Genomic DNA, 22,304 nt, shown 5'->3' on the forward strand with positions numbered 1-22,304 from the left:
AACAAATTTAGAAGGAAATTGCAAGTTTTGAATGTTGTAAATTTGGGAATTTGAGAAGTTTCAAGCTTAGAAATTTAGAGAATTGAAAATCTGAAATGTTTGAACTTTGGGGCTTCAGAAATTTTGGGACTCGAGATGGAAATTTGAGAGCTTGGAAACTTAAGAGTTTTGAAATTTATTAATTCAGAAACTTGAAGCTTTGGAAGACTAAAAATAAAATTTACTAATATAGAAAATTGTAAATTGCAGAATTTGAAAACTTGAGAATTTAAAAGTTTAGCGTTTTGTAACCTTGAGAATTTGGACCTTGAAATTATTTAATTTAGACCTCCGTAACATTCAAGTCCAATAACAATATTTATGAAAGAGTAATCTAAAGTTTATAGATAAAAAAATTTTGAAACAAGGATCTGTACTCCCACACTTTTCACCCCATAAAATATTTCAATTTCCATAGAAACCAGCAATATTTGAATCTCTCTGAAAAGTAAAATACCCCATAAAAATAAGAGTATCAATTTACCTATCACCCTGTATAGCCAATTACAAACGTTCTGGGTTATCGAAGTACATGTGTGTATATGTATGTATATGCATGAACGTGTAGTGTACATGACGTCTGTCCCTTTTCCGCTGCTCCAATCATACAATGTTTTTCTTAATTATACTCGAGCTTGAGATATTTAAGAAATCGTGTCGTACCATTTAATGGGATGGGTGTCGCCTACAGTATCGTTTATTACGCAAGGAAGGAAAAATGTCGATAGAACTTGTGTGTGTATGTATGATCGGTCGATTTACCACCGATAAACGACTAATCCTGTCATCTTTTAGGACAGACGAAAGAAAGAGTTGTTGAAGCGGAACACATTCAAAGAAACGCTATTATTCACTATCGATTAACCGGGAATACATGAGAGATATATCCTTGTGGGATGGTCGATATTTTATGCTTCTTGTTTATCGTATTATAATTTTTATTTATTTAATCAGCTTTCCTGCTTCTTCCTCCCCTCTTCTTTACCAACGAACCGTTCCTCTGGATGCGTAAATATGGAGATTCGTCCGTGGATATTGGAACCTGTCTCTGTTCGTTCCGTTTCGTCGCGTTTCCGTGCCAAAATTACCCACCTAGTGGTATTAGCCATCGTACATCGATCGCGCGGCTAATTTGCAGCCGAAATGAAATATTATCGTTGTTAATTGTATTTTACTGTTAACCAGAAATTGTATCCGACATCCTATATATTTCGATTCGTGTCTCCTCCTCGTGCAAGTCTTTTAAAATCGAATTTCTACAGATGCTTCGAAATCGTTCAGAAATCAGATCGATTGCAAAATAACCGTGAACGCGGAAACGGAACGCATCCAATCTGTCGATACAATCGTCAGCGGGCTAAGCAAGATCGAACATTTAGGAACGAAAGATGCGTAAACGTTTAATACGTATACCTCGTATATGGCAGACTATTACGGACTAGTGATTTTTTTTTTTTATTTTTACTTTTTCCATGTTACTCCGCGGAAATACCTGAAACCACCTCTATTGGAGTAGCCTTTCCCTCTTTCGGTTTCGAATAGAATTTCACTCGGCGGCATCAGGAGGATAATTCATCTTATGATCGATCGATAATTATACTTTCGAACACGTTATTGCGTTAATTTAACTCGCTACAGTCCATCCTCTACTCCCCCTTTCCTCTAACAAAAGTCCATCGATACACAGTCCAGGAAAGTCAGACTATGGTTTATCTGCGAAATTATTCCCAGCGACCTACATTTTTCTGTGAACCTTTATATCGTAAACGGAAACAGTTTCTCGCGAATATCTCGTTACCCATCATTCCTACGACAAAAATAGTTATTATCAAATTTATAGCTTAGAAAATTCTCTACAAAAAAGATTCTACAATCTGTTTCCATAGGTGCAACCGTTTCTGAGATAACATCCGGTGAACTAAAGGACAGCATCCAAGTATGAAAGTAATCTCTTAAGCCATCATACGTGAAAATAATTACACCTATGAGAAAACTTGTAGAATCTTTTTTATAGAGAATTTCTCAAACTACAAATCTTGTAATAGCTCTGTACGTCGTAAAATTGACAAGAAACGAAATATTCGCGAAGAACTATACTACCTTTGACACTCTGTACAGTTTCTAACAAAGATCACATCGATGTTCGATATATTGCATAAAAAGACGAAGTAACGGTTCAAACAAAAGCGGAGGCTCACTGGGAATTATATTTCGAAGAGGAATCGTAATTTACCTGGACCATACACGCGTAACATACAGACGAGCGCACACCCAGAGAACAATATGGTTGAAACATTTGATCTCGAACGAAGCCTGCGATGATGCGGTTGGTTGTGTTCCTCCGGTAAGAAATGAAACTGAAAACGTTGTGTGGTGATCCGTTATAAACGATAGCGGCGTTACTGTAAAATATCTCCGTTGCTATTTCATTGGCAAATGAACTCGTATCCCTGTTGTGAACGGTATTGTGAACGGTACTGTTGCTGTTGTGGTTGACTCTCGTTGCTTCAACTATGTTCTTTTCTGTGTGCGAAACGGACTTCAACGTCCATTCCTCGATCTTTCCGTGTTCCAGGTTCGGTCGCGTACAAGAAATACCATTTTCTCGCCTTAATTAAGGTGATCATATTTGTTGTACGGTTCCTCGTTATTGTGCTTCCTCCGGATTGTTCCATGAATCAGTGATGGGCAGATCTGCTGCCCTCCGATGGTCTGTTGTGTATGTACAGCGACCGGTTTTCAGGTAGGGTGAAATCCGAAGACTTCAAGTTTGAAATTTTAGAAATCGAGAAATTTTCAAACTTGACCTCAAATTTTCATATTCAGATATTCGGAAACACCAAGTTCTCAGATATAGGAATTTAGGAGTTCGATAACTTGGAAATTTGGAAATATGCAAATATGATAATTTGGAGAGATTGCATAATTCGAAAATTTGATAATTTACAAGTTCGAAAATTGATAACTCCAAACGTTCGAATTTAGAAGTTTGGCAAAATAGATGTTAAAGATCGTAGAAATTTGATAACCTAACGCCTACTAGTGCACAGTATTTGCGTGTTCATTCACCGTGCCCTTCACAGTTGCCCATCACTGCCACAAACGATCCTCAGCAGCTGGAAGCTTCCATGATCGTTTCGTGAACTAGCATTATCTGTGCGGTTTCTTGCGGAATTTACTTATCCTAATTCGACGAGTCGACGCGTTAATAATCGCAGTGCGATGTTTGTATTCTTAAAAATCCCGTCAAATCTACTTTACCGTGAGATGGTAATATCTATCGTACCGTCTGTCGGTAAACAGCTATCGTCGTTGGTTACAAACGGAATCGACGTATACTATCGTCGATAAGTCGATTTCCCAATTTTTCGCGAAAGACGGCACACGGTTGCGATTATCGTAACGCTCGACTCCTGTACATCACATTAGTCACATAGGTTAAAGCTATTTACAGATAGGTCTCGTATACGCTTGCGATCACAAACGATCTTTACATCGATCGACGCGGGAGCGTTTCGAAAATTCCCGCCGTCCGCCCGCTGGGACGCGCGAATTTTGAAATTGCTCTCGCTCGTTCACTTCGTAGAAATTCTATTTATTAACGCGACATTTCGTAAATTCTGTCGATGGGAATCTATCGATTGAACTGGTTATCGAGATCGATGAAAGACACGCGATTTAAGTCTCTCGTGGAGTTGTGGCGTAAACTTGAGTCCTTAAAGCTTTTTCTTGTTCACTGATCGAAGAATCTTGTCCGATTACGTTACTTCTTACGTCATGGACTTCGCTACCGACCTCAGCGTGTTCTTCAAGGACTGCCTCTTGTTGCAGAACCAAATCCTTATCACCTCTCGTTCGTATCCAAGAACCTGGGCTATTTTTGTGATCTCATTACCTGAAAAATGAACGAATCGTTGACTTCGAAGAATTCGGACGAAGTTTGAAGGCGAGAAATTCGCAAAATGAGCAAAATTACCATTTGGATGTGTGTTTCTTTCGAAGTGGGCGTTCAGGTGTTCCAAAGCGTGCGGTGAGAACGAAGTTCGTCGCTTTCGCTTCTTGCTGGTTTCCACGCCGATAAACTCCGTCAACTGATTGATCCCGTTCTTGTACCTGTAATCAGACCCACTGTTCTCATTTGTACCTACCCTTCATATATCACTCGTTGATAAATAAAAGAATCAAAAAACGAGAGAGACATACAGGGTACTCTACTTTAATCCACACATCTCCTTTTTTTTTAATCGGATAATCTCTGAGAGGATAGTATATATTTTTAACCGAACATGTAGCGATGTTTTACACGATAAAAATAATTACAAAATAAGAAGAGATTAAGGACAGATCGACGGTGTCTCAAAGAGTTAATACATACCAAAAGCTATGCATTACCCGTGCGATGATTTAATATTAAACGTCGAAGCAGAAAAACGGCGCGAGATAAAAAAGTCGTGCAAAAACCACACCGACATTTGACCAGGTATAAGAAAATCCAATTTTCGTCGGACTCCCGAGCAAATACCCCGATCATGCTCTAATCAAATATTAAAACAAAACACGCAAGCGTCGGTGGGTCGTGTGTTAACTCGGCAAACTTTCTGCACGTCAAAGCGCGTCCCGTGGAAACCGGAAGCGCCATCGTAAACAGAGGAGGAAAGAGACTTGGTGCAACACTCTCGATCGACTCGCGTCGACCCATCGAGTCACCTACGAGGAACAACGAAAACTCGATAAAACGAGGGGAGAGAAAAAGAAGAAGAAAACCGTTTACTGGACATTCATCCCCTATGGGGCAACGTCGACGATGAATTTTCCCGAATGGAACGCGAGAGAGCATCGCGACGTCGCCAGGCACAAATGAAATTAGCGATCGAAGCGTCGCGGCGCTTCGAAAAAAGCCCGTAACCGTAAACAGGAGAACTTCCGCCGGGAATCGCGGCTAAACGAGCCAGAAGGGTGGAAGGGTCGGCGGCGTCCCGACGCGCACGAGGGGCGTAGTACGCGGACGCCGCCGCGGAATTTATGTTTTTAATTTAACTCCGTATGACCAACTGTCGAGCCACGCCGAAAAAAGTGCAGGTCGAGCCATTAGCATCTCGCTCGGTGATATTTCGTCGAATCTGCGAAAACAATATGCTAATGGAGAACCGGACGAAGAACCGATACGGAAACGGAACGGGTTACTCAGGGCATTGGCGTAATTGGATACAGATTTCTGACCTCATGACGCAGGGTTCTTAACCTTGCAAATCCCCAAATTCTTAAAATTCCAATCTCCTAAATCTCCATGTACCCTATACCCAATTTTGCGGTTCCCCAAATCCTCAAGTTTCCAAATTCTCAAATTCTTGGTATTCTCAAGTTTCCGAATTCCCAAATTTCCAAATTCACAAGTTCGTAAATTTTCAAGTCTCCAAATTCTCAAATTTCCAAATATCGAAAATGCCAAATCTCTAAATTTGCAAATATTGAAGTTGCCAAATCTCTAAATTTCCAGATCTCTAAATTGTCAAATTTCTGATTTCCCAAATTTTCAAGTTCTTCAACAAAAATGAGTTTCTATGTCACGGGTGACAATTGTTCGTGGTTTGATCTTATACACTGATTTGTCTGTTAACCCTCAAAGGGTACAAGAAGTATTTTTCTGAAAAAGTGCATATAAGCAACCTTGTAGAATTTCAAACGTAAAGTCATTAATAAAAAGCGTATAATTTGAACATTTGAAAAAGAGAATAATTTCAGCGTTGTAAGCATGACAATGTCTGTTGTTCAATATCAACACGGTTTATCGATGATTTAATTATTGATATCAGGAGCAAATAAATTTAGTGTATTGACAAAAAAGCTTTTTCGCTCTTCTACGCGGACATTGTGTTCGATATACACGACAAATAATTAAAATTAATCATACGGCAAATTACATTTTTCCTACAAAGGAATTTTATTTTTGGTTCGATGTATTCGTTGTTTTGCTGTTATTAGTACGGTGAGTTGATGAAGGTTCGAGCTAATAGACACATCGAAATACGAATTCCATCATTAAAAAAATAATGAAATCCCATGGATATTAATGCAGCCCAATATACGTTCTTTCATTCAATTAAAATCGACAAATTCAAATCATAAGCTTTGGTACATGCATCTGTAGAACGCAACAAATTTTATGATAAGCTATGCAATTGAATATTCCTTAGTAATATTACTCAGTTAATTAATTAATCAATGGAAATGTAAGCTTGATACCCGAATGGTAAAAATATCTCCAATATTATCCAGTAACGGTCGCCTACATTAATACCAATATTTTTAATTTCTTTTCTGAATTATAGTTTCGTGTTTCATGTCTTTGCAATGGGCAAGATACAATTCTTAAACAAACATAAAATACACTTGACATTTCGTTATCCAAGAGTTGAAGAATGCATTTTTATTACAAACTTCAAAGAATATTCAGTAAATAATTACAAGACCTATACGTAATTATAAATCCTACAGCGTTAATAAATCCGAGGATTATACCGAATAATTTTTCTACTAAATGTTCGCAAAAGAATCCGACAATTTCGAGCGGGAAATAAAAGAAACGTCGCATGATTTAAAGGATCGCAAACACCGTAACGGATTTACTGACGTCAATTTAACGCGGATTGCGCTTTCAATAATTTTAATAAACGCGTGCTTACGATAATAAACGAAATGACTGCGAAATGATAAACGTACGCTTACAAAGGAAACGTTATTATAACGCGCGCGAGGAGAGCCGCAACGAAGAGGAACGAGAGAGGAGGACAGAATATCAAACTGGCGTCGAGGGTTAGCTCGAGCACGTATTCCAGCACAGGTGAGAAGCCAAACGAAAAGGTAGAAGGGAACAAGCACGACTAACGACGAACAAGGACACCGCTAAACGTGTTCGTGAGGTTTAATCCACGAGGGTAAGGGAATCAAAAAGTGCGAAAGAGAAAAAATTAAACACTGTCACGCGAAAGAAAGAAAAGAAATTACCACTTTAATATTACTCGTATACATGTCATCTCGCGTGAATTTACCTTATAACAGACTTATAAATCATGTAATTTGTAATATTGAATATTTGTAAGAATCAGTGCGAGATTCGCTCATTACTCTACACTGAATTTCAAGATTATTTCTAGGATATTGTAGTCTTAGATTTATGTCTTCACAAGTTTGTAGATTCTTAGATATCGAGATAATCAGATTAATCTCACCGAGGTTCTGAGATATTTAGATTCACAGATACCTAGACACCTAGATTCTCAGTTACTTAGTTTCTCAGAGAGATTTCGTGATATCTAGATTCTGAGATACCTAGGTTCCTAGATAGATTGTCAGATGCTTAAGTCTCCAACCGGGTCACATACAGGTCCATAGGTAGATGCAAAGATACCTAAATCTGAAGAAACTCAGATTCGAAGATTCCAAGATACCTAGATCTTAAGATACATTTCGTGATATCTAGGTTCTAAGATACCTATGTTCCTAGATAGATTGCCAGATATTTAAGTCTCCAATCAGGTCACAGATCCATAGGTAGATGCAAAGATACCTAAATCCGAAGAAACACAGATTCGAAGATTCCAAAATACCTAGATCTTAAGATACATCTCACAGTATCCAAATTCCCAGTTACCTAAATCCTCGGATACCTAGATACTCCCAAATACTTAGATCACCAGAACCAAAAGCTTTAGACAATAAGGTTAAGGACATTAGTCCTTGAATCCTTAAAATATCGAAATAGTTGGAACTTCATCTACGAGATCGTAGCTGAACACCTCCATATCCTAGCATATTCCAATCTCGTAATATCTTCTTATTTGACACGCGAGGATTATCGATAACGAAGGTTCCCGTTTCAAAAAAAAATGGTATCTGAGCAAAAGAAAAGTTAATCGCCGATCTACCTGTTCCATCGTCGTTTCGTGTCACAGGAATAAATCAGCTAATCGAATATGTATTAGAAACTCGGTGCAGGTAGAATTAAACGAGCCCATCTAAATCTCGAGTGTACGCGCGCACGGTAACAGTAAGAACCTCAGAGCCGGCGAATGGTATCGAGGTAGCCGACGGATAAAAAAGTAGGCAGAAAGAGAAAATGGAGACAAACGACGAGAACCGGGGAGAAAGAAGGAAGTCTCGGCGTGGGTGTACCACGGGATCGAGTAGGTATTAGCGTTTACGGGATCGTGTGGGTGCTAAGAGGTAAGAGGTAAAAGGCAGCGAAACGCCATTGGAGAAAGAGGAGAAGAAACGACAAGAGGGATCGTGGAGCCGGGGAGCGGGATACGAACAGCAGGCAGAAGGGGTACATCAGAAACCTGATTTTAATTAGTCCACAGTTTAATTACTCGGCAGATAAATCGTGCACGTGCACCGCATAAACTAGCCGCTTTCATTTTTCCCCGGACGCGGCCGGCACGGTCGCGCTTACCTCTACGCCGCGAGAATGCGGGATGGGTCATTGTTACTAGCTGTATGTTCGCGAAAAGAGAAATGACCGTGGTTAAACCGTCATCGAATCGCTTGAATAATCGCCGACTCAGGACATGATCCATCCTTCCATCGAACATTCTTTTCAAAGGGTTGCGCTGTCGAGTATTCACTTCCGCCTCTTAAGTTCAACAATTTAGATCTCTTAAGAGACTGTACCAGAAAATGTCTAACTGAGGGACTGTATGAGAAAAAGGTTCAAATTCATAACGTTGCAAAATATTTTATATACTGTCAATGCAAAAATTTGAACGACCCAAGCAAATAAGTGTAGCACAAGCATATTTTCTCAATCGAACACAAGTTATTAATGAGCATGTTGGAGCAACTAGGTAGCAGACCGTAATTGATCAACTATTCCTAGCAAACGGAATTTCAATCTTTATTTATTTCAAAAGTCAATGTTAACTAGACTGGAAATACTCATGCATGATACGTTTAAGTCCACTGTGTGTACATAAATTAATCCTTTGCAAGTATCTAGGTGTACACTTTGACACATAAGTGCAAAACATCTAATGATGCAAAGATAACATTGCACTCCATAAGAGAAAGTATGAAATTAACTGCAAAGATTTACAGAGTTTACGGCATGTAACATTGCAGATGTCTGACATAACCTAAAATGATCTTTCATTTCAAATCTTCCATTTAAAATGAAACGAACAAGAAATAATTAGACTGTATTATTAAATTGACTGTATTATTGATTAACTGTTTATAAAGTAATATATTGCAACTTCAGTGTAAATACACCTGTATATTTTGATGAGACTGTAAAAGAATCTAAGATCGAATTAAAAATAATGAAGATCGATAACAAAATGTATAATATTGCGACGATGATGAACGCGGAGTAAAATTTCAGCGATGATAGCCTTAAAGAGTTAAACGCGTTATGAAGAGCGAAGTCATTAAAACGGAAAACGTTTCGGTGACGATAATACCGTGCGGGGATGATTCGCCACGCGAAGGTGTTAATGCACAGTCAACAAATCATTTTGTTCGTTTTGGGAAAATCTGTTGACGCTACGCCACGGGAATGCGGAATGGGTCATTGTTACCGGCTCGGCCGCGGAAAGAGAAATGACCGCGTGCTCCTGTCATCGAATCATCCGGTTCACGGTCGTGATACGTATGTATGTATGCATATATGTATACAGGGGCGCGCAACGTTACCCTATATAACGCGTGCGTGTGTGTGTTTTTTTGCATACACCGGCCAGACCATGTATATACATACTTTCCGCGCTTTTACCGACAATAAAACGGTGTCACGGTGAAATCGAAACTATAAACCGTGTTAGGCGTCGGTCGATCGTAAAATTCACGCGATCGACGCCCTTAGATCTCTACCAATTAAACCTCGCTTCGTATCACAATATTACTAAGAACGATAATTCAGTGCTGATAAGTGCGAATTTAGAATTTATGTTACATTTTCATTTTTATTACGGTTGATAGGTAAGCTGTTTGTCTCCGTTGGAATTTGTTGCTGATTCAGTGAATGCAACTTTCGGCTGCGATTGGACTCTGGAAAATTGATATTGTTTTCGGAATTTTTCACTGTTTGCACTTGCAAATTTTTGGGACTGTGAGGAGTTTTAGAAGATAGACACTTCAGAGTTAGGAATTTTGACATGTTTGAACTTTTGGGATTTTTAGAAAGGTTGTGAGCTTGGGATTTGGGAAATCTTGTTTTGTAGAATGATATAAAACTTTGGAACATTTTGGACTGCAGGACACAAACTATGGAATTATGGAAATTTTTAAGGCCGATTTAGGAGTCAGGAATTTCAGCATTCGATTTTGAACATGGAATTTTGAAACGTTTAAACTCTGAGGCTCTGAGACTTTATTTCAGAGTTTTTGGACGAGAGTATTGCCTTATAAGACTGATTAATAAATAACATATGTTTAGATTTGTATAAAATATTTTCACACATCAACTCTTTACAAGCTTTCCAAGAATGTATTAATATAAGGTATTAGAAAAAACGTAAGATTTAGTTAAACGTGGAATATGTACCAAGTCCCTATCAGAATATGCACTCGACTGCGAAACGGCAGAGTATAAGAGAGCAGGGTAGAAGAAAGTCCGCAAGAATTCCTTTAGCAAGACAATAAATCGAAGGACAGCAGTTCGTTATGAGGTCGGTCTTTGCGGCGACCACGGCCAAAGGATGAATTAAACTTCGAATTTCGCTAATTACAGATCCTGATACAGAGTTCGCAGAAAATTGAAGCGGACTGGTGTGCGTGCGTTGGTGAACAAGGCGAAGCCGATACCCTCGAGGAGGAAACCGATAGGCGACTTCTTTCGCGACACGAATAAAACCGCCGATACCTGTAGCCGGCATGAGCACGGTCCCGCTAACGGTTTCCTCCATTCTAATTAACATTCCGCGTATTTATTAGACGCGGATCTGCAATTAATCAGGTGGATTCAATTAGCGAATTACCAATTAGCACGCACGCGTTCACACGCTCTCGGACACCGCTTCAGATCCTGTTGGACGATTACGGGATAATCGTGTTGCACGAAACTGCCACGATGAAAGCGACCATCTTGAACACCATCGTACCATCGGATCGATTTTACTAAGTGTTTTTCTGCATGCTTTTCGTCGAAGGAGGAAGGAAACTGCGTCGTGTTTTCACGTTCGCAGCCAGAACAAGAACGCCAACGGCAAAACGTTGGCCGTGAGGACACCAACGTCACCATGGCCCTTGACGACTATTCGTTGGCCTGTTTGGCCTCGAAAAACTTTCCCTTGCGACCAGGAAAACGCCCTGACAAAACGCACATGGCCCGCTTTGGCCGTTTGCATTTGCACTTTAAAATTTGTCAACGGTACCGACACAAGGTGTGATATATTGGTATGTATTAAATGTTTGAAAATGTTCTCGGACGATAATTGAAAAGAAGGATGTACGCGCGAGTGGAATATTCAAGCAGTCTGACTTTCGAAATAGAATTCTCACGTCGGAATTTTATTTTCGATTAAATAGATTGGATTAAATAATTTCACCGTCTCAGGAGATTTGCTGATTAACGAAAGTATTTTTGTAAGACAGAAATAAAATTCGGAATGATTAATTTTTATTAAATAAACTCACCTCGCTTCAGCCTCTTTCATCCACTTTTCGAGGACCGGCCTTATCTTTTGCGCGCTCTTTGGCGTGATGTCCAACTTTTCGAATCTAGAGTCAACAACAAGTTATATTCTCGTCCTACCTATTCGTATATTACGAACAGTCGAACTCGAAGAAGAATTGATTCCACGTTAAAGACGTAAAGACGTGATTTTGCGTTAAACTCCATTTTATTTCAAATCTATTTAGATTTCACTTGCTGAAGTTTAGCCGAGAAGTTATGCAGATATTAAATTAGCTTTCAATGAGGGTTGTGTAGCGGTTACGATAATTTTACTCCGAAATGGTTCGAGGTCCTTCAGGGGCCAGGCCTGGTCGAACATTTTGCGTGGGCCTTTGCGTTGCTCGCAAGGGTCGATCTTTTTTGTGCATCTAGTTTTCCCTAACAACCAAAGCTTGGAAAAAGTACCGGATCATAGTGAGCACTCGTACGAGTCATTCTAGTTCGCGTTAAAATTATTTCTTTTTCTTACTCTGTTGAAAATATATTCTCGTTGTTCGCTATCTGACTACTTTCTCCCGTTATTCTAAATAAGAAATGTTGCTACTCTAAGAATACTTTTCGGTCAAAAAAGTTGCGCTATTCCGGAAATCAAAAGTGCAATTGGACATATAAGACTACACTAAATTCGGTTGTCTCGCAATTAGAAATTGAGGACTTTATTCGCAATCCAACGGCTACTAACAAGTACGAGGCTCTTAGGAAGTTAATCAGAAGGTCGAGACACGATCTCTATTGAGAAATAATTGGAGACCAAAGAAATTGACGATCGGTGCTAACTCAGTTTTGGTACCACCAAGATTTGGTAATTAATGAAGATTGCCTTGTGGAAGTTTGGAAAAGTCACCTTCCTATAAATACGCAGCTAGTCCTTGCAGCGGCTTACTATAAGGGTGAAAATTAGCTGAGATCGTGCTCACGAAATTTCAATTTTCATATACCTCGAAGTAAAATGGCAACTTCGAATAATCAGGAAGTGGAGTTGCTGCGGGAAGGTTTGGAGCAGGTGAGACTGCAATTAGAGGCTGACCAACGAGCGTCGTAGGCCACAGAGACGTCCCAGGTCCCGAGAGCGGTTATCCAGTAAAAATCGGCGGCGATCAAATATTCCGCGCGATTTATTCTGCAAAAACCGCGATACCAACGTGTGGGGACAGAAGCCGGAAAAGTAGGACCGTTAATACCGACGGTCTTAAACAGGTCGCATTTACTAAGTTTCCAAGGTATTTAGTGAACACTGGTACGGACTATGTCTTTTCGCGGTGGTTCTATGAGCCATGCAGCTCGTCGCGACTTATGGCACATCTTAATTTATCGTCGCAAGTTTTCGTGGCGATTTATGGTGGTCGATGTGGAAGATCTCCCGCGAAATGAACGATTAACGACTTGTCTGTGATCGAATGATAGTGCATCTATTAAAATTGTAGCTAGTAATTCAGTATACCGCGAACTGTTAGCCGAATAGACTTTAAGCCAATCGTTTCATAGGGAAACGGTCAACCACGACATCGAACATTTTATCGAGACTCCAGGTCCACATATCTTCAGCAAACCTTGACGTCTCGCTAAGGTTGAATTTGACTTGTTGTTGTGGCAAGGTATCTAAGAGTCCGGGGGTTTCACAAAATCTTCCGATAGTAGATTGCTGATGGTAGATCATCGAGTATCACGTAATGCCAAAATAAAAGAAAGCCCAGTGTGGATGCAGCGAGAAGTTAATCTTCTCAATGACTGAGCAGGTAAGTAATAAACTTGATATTCACCGGTTGTCAATATGCTCCCAAATATGGATAAATATTGTACTATTCGAATATAATAAAATACAGTATACGATATTGTATATGATAAATACACGATATTAGTAAGATGTAAATATTTGTTCATATTTAGGCTTAGAATAGAATATCACTTTAGTAATAGTAGTTAAGTGTTAGCCTTTCGTTTAACAATCAGCATGATTTTCTTCCTGTTACTTTTACTTATTGCATTAATCAAGGGGTCATAATTTTCTCCGAAAGATTCGAGGTCCTCGAGGGGCCAGGCCTGGTCGATTATGGGCCTTTGCAAGAGTCTTTTACACATCTAACGAGCAGAGAAAGCTTGGAAAAATCATAGTGAGCACTCGTACGAGTCACAACGCATTCAGACTTTCACGTTAAGACAATAATTATTTCTTTTTATTATTTGTTATTGTTTATTGAAAATATTCTCGTTCACGCCTCACGTTCCTAAAGTTGAAAGCAATGTGGTTTATAAAAATTTGCTTGGAACTTTGAGACTTTGAGACATTGAGGCAATGAAACCTTGAGACACTGAAACTTTGAGACTCTGAAAGAATGAAACACTGAGACTTTGAAACTCTAAAATAAAACATTCAAATGACACCTGTGAGACTCTAAAATATTGAGAGATTGAAATTTTAAAATATCACTGCTTTTCGACATAAAACTTTAATTTATATTTTCAACTGTTCTCTAACTCTAACTTAACTGTACTGTAGCCTGTCATAAAGCACGGATGTGCTGACGAATAGGTCGCTGAACTTTTAGTTGTTAACGTTAAGCCTTAGAATAGTCCTAGGTAAGCTTTTTATGGTTTAAGGTGCTCTAGTATGGCAGCCGATCCTTGAAAATGTCTCGCGTATCCTTGTGTCGGGCCGACGGAAAGCGCGACGGGGCTGACAGAAACGCGGCACTCTTTCCGGGGGTAAATCAGAGATGACCGAGCAGTTGTCGAGTTGAAAGCTTCACTCACAACTTGCAATTTGTATCACTTTTCTTGTTTGCTTTTATATCAATACTGGATTTTACTCTGCTGTGAATTTATTATACATAAACATCCAACAGATACATCGAGACTCTGAGATATTGAAACATTGAGACACGAATGATTGAGACCTTGAGACATTGAAACCTTGAGATTTTGGGATTTTATGACTTAAAGATTTTGAGATTTTGAGATTTTGAGACTTTGAGACCTTGAAAAAATTAGATATTTAAAATTATTTCTCGTCAAGTTTTACTTCGACTCTATATTTCTGGCCAATAAAATTTGCAAACAAATCCTATCACTTACTGGAGTACCACAGCTTCCAACCCTTATTTTTTCAAAATTAACATAACATCTGCATATCTTTGCTCGTTAATTGAAAGAAGTACAGTAATGTCTCCCACACTGTCCCTTAACTCGAAAAATGGGACAATTCAGGAGTAGCAGAATCGAAACTTGAGCCTCGCTTTGCCAAACAAAAAAAGGGACAGAATAAAGAACAAGAACGTAGAGGGATTTTAATACTTGTATCGAATTTTGTATTAAACACAAACTATTTTCCAAACGAAAATCCAGCTTATTAGCAAGATTATTCCGATGAAAATGAAACCAAACATGACATAATTTGAACAATATTTACTTACTGAGTCTCTAACTCATTTTATGTCATTAACTATTTTAAATTACTTACATAGCATCTTGCAACATTGTATGAAAAACTTATGATGTATGAAAAACACACATTGTGTGTTTAGTGCATAAATACGGACGATGTGAACGGCTTACGGACAATGTGGGAATACGGCCTACATTTCAGGGACAATGTGGGAGTACGACTACATTCTACGGACGTAAGGGTAAGAAACTACGTTCTACAAACATCAGGATACTAGAGTTTTACTGACAATGCGAGGGTAGACTTTTACGGACAATGTGAGGATACAAGACAGCACTTTACGGACAAAGTGAGGGTACAAGGCTACTTGTGTGGGAAACTACAGTTTACTATATGATTCGATGTTTTACGGACAATGTGGGAAGTTATATGTATATGTTTTACGAATAATATGAAAAACTGCGTTTAATTATTTATATAAAATGATTTATTCAATAAATACTAAATAACTGAACGTCAAACGATGTCATGTTTGGTGTCATTTTAATCGGAAAATCCTCACAAAGTGTTTAAAATCATAAAAGTTATTGTATTCTGAATTGTCAAATCGCGCTAAAAGATCCTTATTACATCCAGCGTCGATGTAGAAAACATAGGCGTAGCAATAATGAAAACGTAAGCGTAGACGTATTGGTAGAGGCAATGTAAGGATACCGCCAGTAAGGACAATGTGGGAAACATTACTGTAGCTCTTCGGTGAAAATAGCAGAAGAAGAGGTCCATTCGAAACTCGTCTTTTCGTCTTCGTTCGATTAAAGGAGCACTAAGAGGCATGCATTGACTCAAAAAACAGGACATTGACAATGCGTGCATGCTTAGAGGTTTTGGTGATGCCGTGTATGATGTTGCCAACGCGTATCAATAATTGATTAATGGACGCGAGACGCGTTGGTTCGCGAAAGCTATCGACGAAAGACAAACAAGATCGATCATCAAAAGCAACGCTCTCGACGGACGTCAAACACGCGACTTTATTATTCTTCGAACATTATCTCCTCGATTCGCGCGTTGGCGACATCATGCCCAAGTTTGCCAATGCCCTGGCTCAAAGAAAATTCTTGAACTTTTACAAGTGCTCCTTTCGCATCTCTTTTTTTGCCAGAAACGGAGTTAGAAATTAGTTAAGAATGCTTCGCAGCTATACCCAAATATGTCGTCCCATAATCGCAACGCTGTAATGGCTACAGCGATCAACTTGAAGCGAACAACTTGATCGTGATGATCGACAGAGAAAGTTTGGACAACAAAGAAGATGCGATCGAAGATAGAGAAAGGAAGATACAAGAACTCGTTACAGGTTCTTGTTAATTAATCACACTTCGATTGCCGACGCTCGGAAACATGGTCAATCGAGATTCTATCGCTCAGTACATATTTGGATCAACGGAATGCACGGACTCTCGCATGCTTGGGTATAACTGCTATCCTCCCAGAGGATTGAAAGAAGTTTTAGATCTTTAGGTAAATTAAGTAGAATGAGGGTTGAACGTACATAGGGTGCTGCTGAGGGGCACTCTGCAAGGCAGCGAGCAGCCGGTAAGCCAGGGCACTGGGGAACAATCACCAATGCTTAAATTAATCGTTACGATAAGAACTCTTGGATCTAGAAACAGTGTTCCTACTTGCCAACGGCATTACCACGTTGGTTCCTTCCATTCTCGCTCGCATTTCTCACAACAGTTCGAACAATCATTCCTACGGACAACGATTCGTGTTCGCGTGTCATTCAAGGAACCAAAGTGGCAGATATACACGTTATACATTTCTCACATTCGTGAAAATTCAAGGACGTTCTGTCAACTCGAAGACTGCTAACGTCTGCTCGCGAATTCAGGGATATTCGGGTGCGATTCAACCCAGACATAAATCATGGCAAAGAAGTATGCGGAGTTTCCTTGGCCCGAGAAACGTGTTACTTCTTTGTTGCATTATCGATCGTCCAGAAATGCATAGACTTTTGTCAATCACTTTCCCGGCAGTTTCCAGTGACTTGGTACATTGTCGTTAATGGTAGCCTGTATCGCTTCAGTTCTCATCAGCGACGTCCGTTTTGAAGTTAACCAGAGAAACAGAGAAAAGAAACACGATAAAGCGCTGACACTCACCTGCATATAGCACTTTGGCTGTAAGCTGGACCCTCCGTTGCGCTCAGCGATTGCCCCACCTGGGTTTGCGTCAAACCTAGGGATAATCTACGTTGTTTGAACTCCTTCGCGAACTCTTTGATGTCCTCCAGTTCGAAACCGTTCACGTTGTTCGCGGAGTCGTTGATGGTTGGGTGGTCTGCAATTAACATTTAGAAACGTGTTTTCATTCGCAATTTCATTCGGTGCCTTAGAGAACACACTATCATTTCTGGACACAATTTAATTCGCTTTACTGATTTTATTATTAATTCTATCTTAGGAGGTGGACGGTAAGTTTAGAAGCCAATTTTATATTTTCAAACTACGAATTTTGGGAAGGTGAATCGAGTGACCGAAAATGACTATTAGTAGACATTGCTGACCATAAAAGTTTCAATGAAGAAATACAAGTTGAATATTCTATATTTATCTAGATATTTAATTTTCAGTGGTATCTAAATGTTGTGATATCTAAACCTGCTGCAAGTAATACCGTTAATATTTTTCCAGTTTATATATAGAAACTTTCAAGGAAATTATTGATTTTGTGACATATACAGGTTATCCGAAGAAAACAGACATTTGAATGAGAAACGGTAACTGTTTCGAGACTGAATTCGTTGAAACGTTTCACGGCTCCAGCGAGAATCTGTCTAATGACATTAGGCGGCTTCGTTAAAGCAGCTTCAGCAATACCGATTTCTCTCATAAATCTATCACCCCGAATGTACACGCACGCAATAGAGGTGCCCACATACTCCGCAATCTCGACCAGTTCTCCTGGTTTCTGCATCGCGCAATAAACGGCAAATCCTTCTTCAGTGGCACGTTGTTTCTACGGTCATTAATTATCAATCGAACGAACCATCCTTCTCGAACAAAAACACCGTGTAACCTGACTTTCCCGGGTGCGCGTTAACAAAGTAGCTCATTTCGATGAACGCGCCCGATACGGCCGACATCATCGCGAAGAAAAATGTACGCTTAAAAATTTCTAATTATGCTCCGGTTATGGTTCGTACGGTACAAAATTACTTGCAATTTAATGAATACCTTGCGACGCTGTTAACATGAGCGAAAACGAAAACTAAGTATAAAGTATAAATTACACCTACGTGGTGCGTTCAACTTACCGAGTGCCACGTACTCGAGCGGTTAATGGACTAGTTTGAGTATTAGAGTAAATCAAGTTTGCAATTTTCAACTTCGTGTTTCTTGCGGTGGAGTGACTACGATTTTTAAGGTGGGTGACAGGATTTTTTGGGATTGGAGGATTTAAGATAATTTGAGATACGGGGATTTGAGGATTTGGGTCTGAGAATTTGGGGATTTGGTAATTTGAGAATTCAGGATTTGAGGTTTGTGGACTTCAGAATTTTAGAATTTGGGGATGTGGAAATTTAGAATTTAGGAATTTGGGGTTGTAAGGATTTAGGGATGCAAGGACTTGGAAATTTAGGGATCTAGGATTATGAGAATTTGAGAATGTGGGAATCTGAGGTTGTAGGAGTTGGGAGACCAGAGATACGAATTTTTAGAATTTGTAAATTTGAGAATTTGGGTGCTTGAGAGTCTGGGAATCTTGGAACTTGTAAACAAGGGAATTCACAAATTTAAAAATTACAAAGTTGATGAACCTGCGAATTTCAAACTACCAACATGTCCTCAGTAAAAAATTTGAAATAAACCTTAGAAAATCCCCGCCATAAAATACCTGAGATCTCCCCCTCCCTAGATCCCCAACTCCCCCAGTTACGTCACCGTCAATCAGTATCAAGATCGATCGTTCTCCTCATCGTAGGACAACGAATTCACTGCTTCTAATTCCCATGACTATCCTTAAGGGAAGATAAACAGTTTCTTCGGCAAGGACAATTGATCTTGATTCGCATACCAGCGTTAACGAACTCGTAATTTTTCCCCTGGACGAAGCAGCAATTTCAGGATAATAATAAAGCTTCGCAAGACAACCAGTCGTTGCTTGAAATTTACACCCTATTGTTAAGAAGAAAAAGCGGAAAGCACGTCTCTCGAAATTTACGAATCGTCGTTCAAGGATAGGTTAACAAATACGCAGATTTATCAAGCAACGTGGCAACTGACACCGGCAATTGAGAATCGTTAGGCTCGATGCGAGCGGACGCGACGATTATTCTATCGAGCGAGGATTGACGAAGTGCCAGTCGAAGCAATGATTGTGAATTATTAAAATTATTGTCTGCCATGGCTGGTGGTTACGCGCATCGTTGGAATCTTTATGGCTTCCCAGAAGGCAACGGGGAACACGATCTAATACATCGTAATGAGCCGAGCATTGTACGATATCCTATTAAGATTATTAAGAGCTCCACACGGTCCGCCACCGGTGCCTCGGACATTATTATTTATCAGGTTTGACCGCGCGTTAAATGTTGAATCGACGAAGGAAGGAAACGTAATTCGAAGCAACGAACCGGCAACTATGCTTGAATTTATTATAATATGGTCCAAGAGATTCTTAGAGGTTAATAAGATTAGGGCTTGCTCGTCGATACATGTAATTATTAGATACGAGATTCTAGCTAAATCGGTTTCATACAACTCTTAATTTTAGAGATTGATCGATCTTAAAATTTAAGACAAATGCAGATATCAAAATGTACATATATTTCTAGATCATTAGATCTCTATATTCCCATCATACCTAAAACCAATGAATTTTACTATGAAGCTAAATCTTCCTAACCTCTTCTAAAGCCACTAAGTGCCTCGATCTGCAAGGCCTCCAAAAAAAGTACCGTTCAATTATCGCCACAATTGCATTCATATACACGTCCCTAAGGATCATTAATCTCATGTGTCTGATATAATACTTGTCCACATACTTTGCTTTCATCGGCTGACCACAAATGGTCATCAAACGTCACTGCGTTCCACTTATTCCCAAACTCATTAAACAGCAGATGTTCACGTACTTATGACAAGTCTACGTACTTATGACAAGTCCGTGAAATAAATGACGTAAACAGTGAAATACCTGAGGCTAAATACGTGAACATCGATGACTTAAAAATGAGGAATGATAAAAAGTCTTACTGGGTGAATCGATCAGATCGTCTTCCTCTTCTTTGGAACTGTGCATGCTGTTGGGCGACGCTTTCACACCGACGCAATTATATCCATGCGTGGTCGTGATAGTGATTTCGCCGTTGCTGGACGCCAGTCTGTTTAATGCCGACGCAGCGGATACCACGGACTCGTTCAAAGGCGACGATTGCTCTGGCCTCTCTCTGTGATGCTTATCCGTCGGCTGCTACGGACACGGGTGTTAGTAACGGATTAGTAGCTCAACCAGCAACGACAATGCTACTCTCTTCCACGCCAATTATACACTTAATAATGAGACCGGTGGCTCTCTTCCGATCGGGACACTTTAGAGTCTAATTAGTGGAAGAAACGCCGCCACCGCGGAATACTTTCTTAACGAGATTGCTTGCTATCGGGGAATTATTCTGCTTGTTCCGTTGATCTTGCGCTGATTAAGCCCTTCCACCTTCAACGGGACCGTGGTTAACTCGTATATCGTCCGCCAGGGTCGTTTATATTGTTACGGGACGACGGGGGTGATGCCGGGACGCGGACATCGAGAGGATATCGGAAACGGTGCAGTGTTAGTTATTGACGAAACCGAGGTAAATCAAAATTCCTCGGGAGAAAGCACTTTCCAAACGGACGATGATTGAAACGAGTCAAGCATGACAGGAGGATGTTAAGGTACCTCTGATCCACAAGTGGATCATCTTAAACTTTATTCCACGTTCATACAATTTTATCTATGCTTTTTGTCTCCATGAAAATGTGAAGACACCTTATTAGTCTCCATATGGTAGTTACATAAGGAGGATGTTAAGGTACCTCTGATCCACAAGTGGATCATCTTAAACTTTATTCCATATTCGTACAATTTTATCTATGCTTTTATCTCCATGAAAATGTGAAGACACCTTATTAGTCTCCATATGGTAGTTACATAAGGAGGATGTTAAGGTACCTCTGATCCACAAGTGGATCATCTTACATTTTATTCCACATTCATACAATTTTATCTATGCTTTTTGTCACCATGAAAATATGAAGACACCTTATTAGTCTCCATATGGTAGTTACATAAATATTAATCTCCATATGGAAGCTAATAAGTAGTCCATCATAAAAACTGTCCTTATACCTTCTTCCAAAATGAAGTTCTACAATTTCCTTCTTGAAACCCTTACAGAACAAGTATTCCAACTTGTCCAATTTAAAAATCGATAACAATTATTCCAATCCCAAGCAATATCGTTAAACGAGTTTAATCGTAGAAATGACAGTTCCTTAATTAGCAAACTTAGATGGTAACTTCTAACATCGATTCATGAATGTACAACATACAACAGAAGGAGCAGTCAAATGGATAAAACTGATTAAATTATCCAAGTACGTCGTTAATGAGATTTAGCCGCCGATATCGACTACTCGAATTATCACGAGACACGAGGTACTATTTCATGAAATCAGGTCCTCGTGTTTTTCAAAGTGCTCTCGTGTAAGCACGATCGCAACGAGAAAAGGCGCAAATTATTCCGTTCCAGAGTAATCACCAGTCTACGTACCGTGTAGTGATTCATGTGAGAGCTGTGTCGATGGCCGTGTTGCTGCGGCGACGTCGTCAGAAGTGGTCGCAGAGAAGCATGAGCAGCCTGATCCGCCTGTGCGGTCTGCGCCTGAGCAGCCTGCGCGGCTTGAAGCAGTTGCTGAGGTTGCATCGCGTTCAAAAGTTGCTGGCTGGTCGAACTGTTGCTCAAAAGGTGCCGCAAAGCTGCCGGATTCAGTCCTAGACCCGATGCTAAATTGGGACTTGTTGGAACTGAAACGATTTCGATAGACATATCATTTATTTCAATAATTCACTTATCTTCTCGATTTCTATGTTAATTCTTCAGTTCCTAAGTCTTCAAATTTTTCTACACTGTTTAAGATTACTAGAATGTGTTTACAAAGTTCTGTG

General features: G+C 39.7%; 1 protein-coding gene across 13 annotated transcripts in view; it reads right to left on the reverse strand.

Moving 5' to 3' along the window:
• Positions 1-3,618: 3,618 nt before the first annotated feature.
• The window catches only part of pdm3 (POU-domain protein pdm3), a 181,396-nt gene continuing 162,710 nt past the window's right edge, over positions 3,619-22,304 (reverse strand). For 3 of the 13 annotated variants that reach the window (XM_012285062.2, XM_012285058.2, XM_076532290.1), the window contains 7 exons: positions 21,910-22,163; positions 20,354-20,570; positions 17,258-17,435; positions 16,645-16,701; positions 11,671-11,754; positions 4,016-4,167; positions 3,619-3,934 (listed from right to left, as the gene is read on the reverse strand). In XM_012285062.2, coding sequence (XP_012140452.1) covers positions 3,810-3,934; positions 4,016-4,167; positions 11,671-11,754; positions 16,645-16,701; positions 17,258-17,435; positions 20,354-20,570; positions 21,910-22,163 — 1,067 coding nt within the window. In that variant the 3' untranslated portion in view covers positions 3,619-3,809. The remainder of the gene's footprint in view (positions 3,935-4,015; positions 4,168-11,670; positions 11,755-16,644; positions 16,702-17,257; positions 17,436-20,353; positions 20,571-21,909; positions 22,164-22,304) is intronic. The other 10 variants (XM_076532291.1, XM_012285059.2, XM_012285060.2 and 7 more) reach the window with 9 other exon arrangements.

The sequence above is a fragment of the Megachile rotundata genome, chromosome 6 (genome assembly GCF_050947335.1).
Source record: "Megachile rotundata isolate GNS110a chromosome 6, iyMegRotu1, whole genome shotgun sequence".
Lineage (NCBI taxonomy): Eukaryota > Metazoa > Arthropoda > Insecta > Hymenoptera > Megachilidae > Megachile > Megachile rotundata.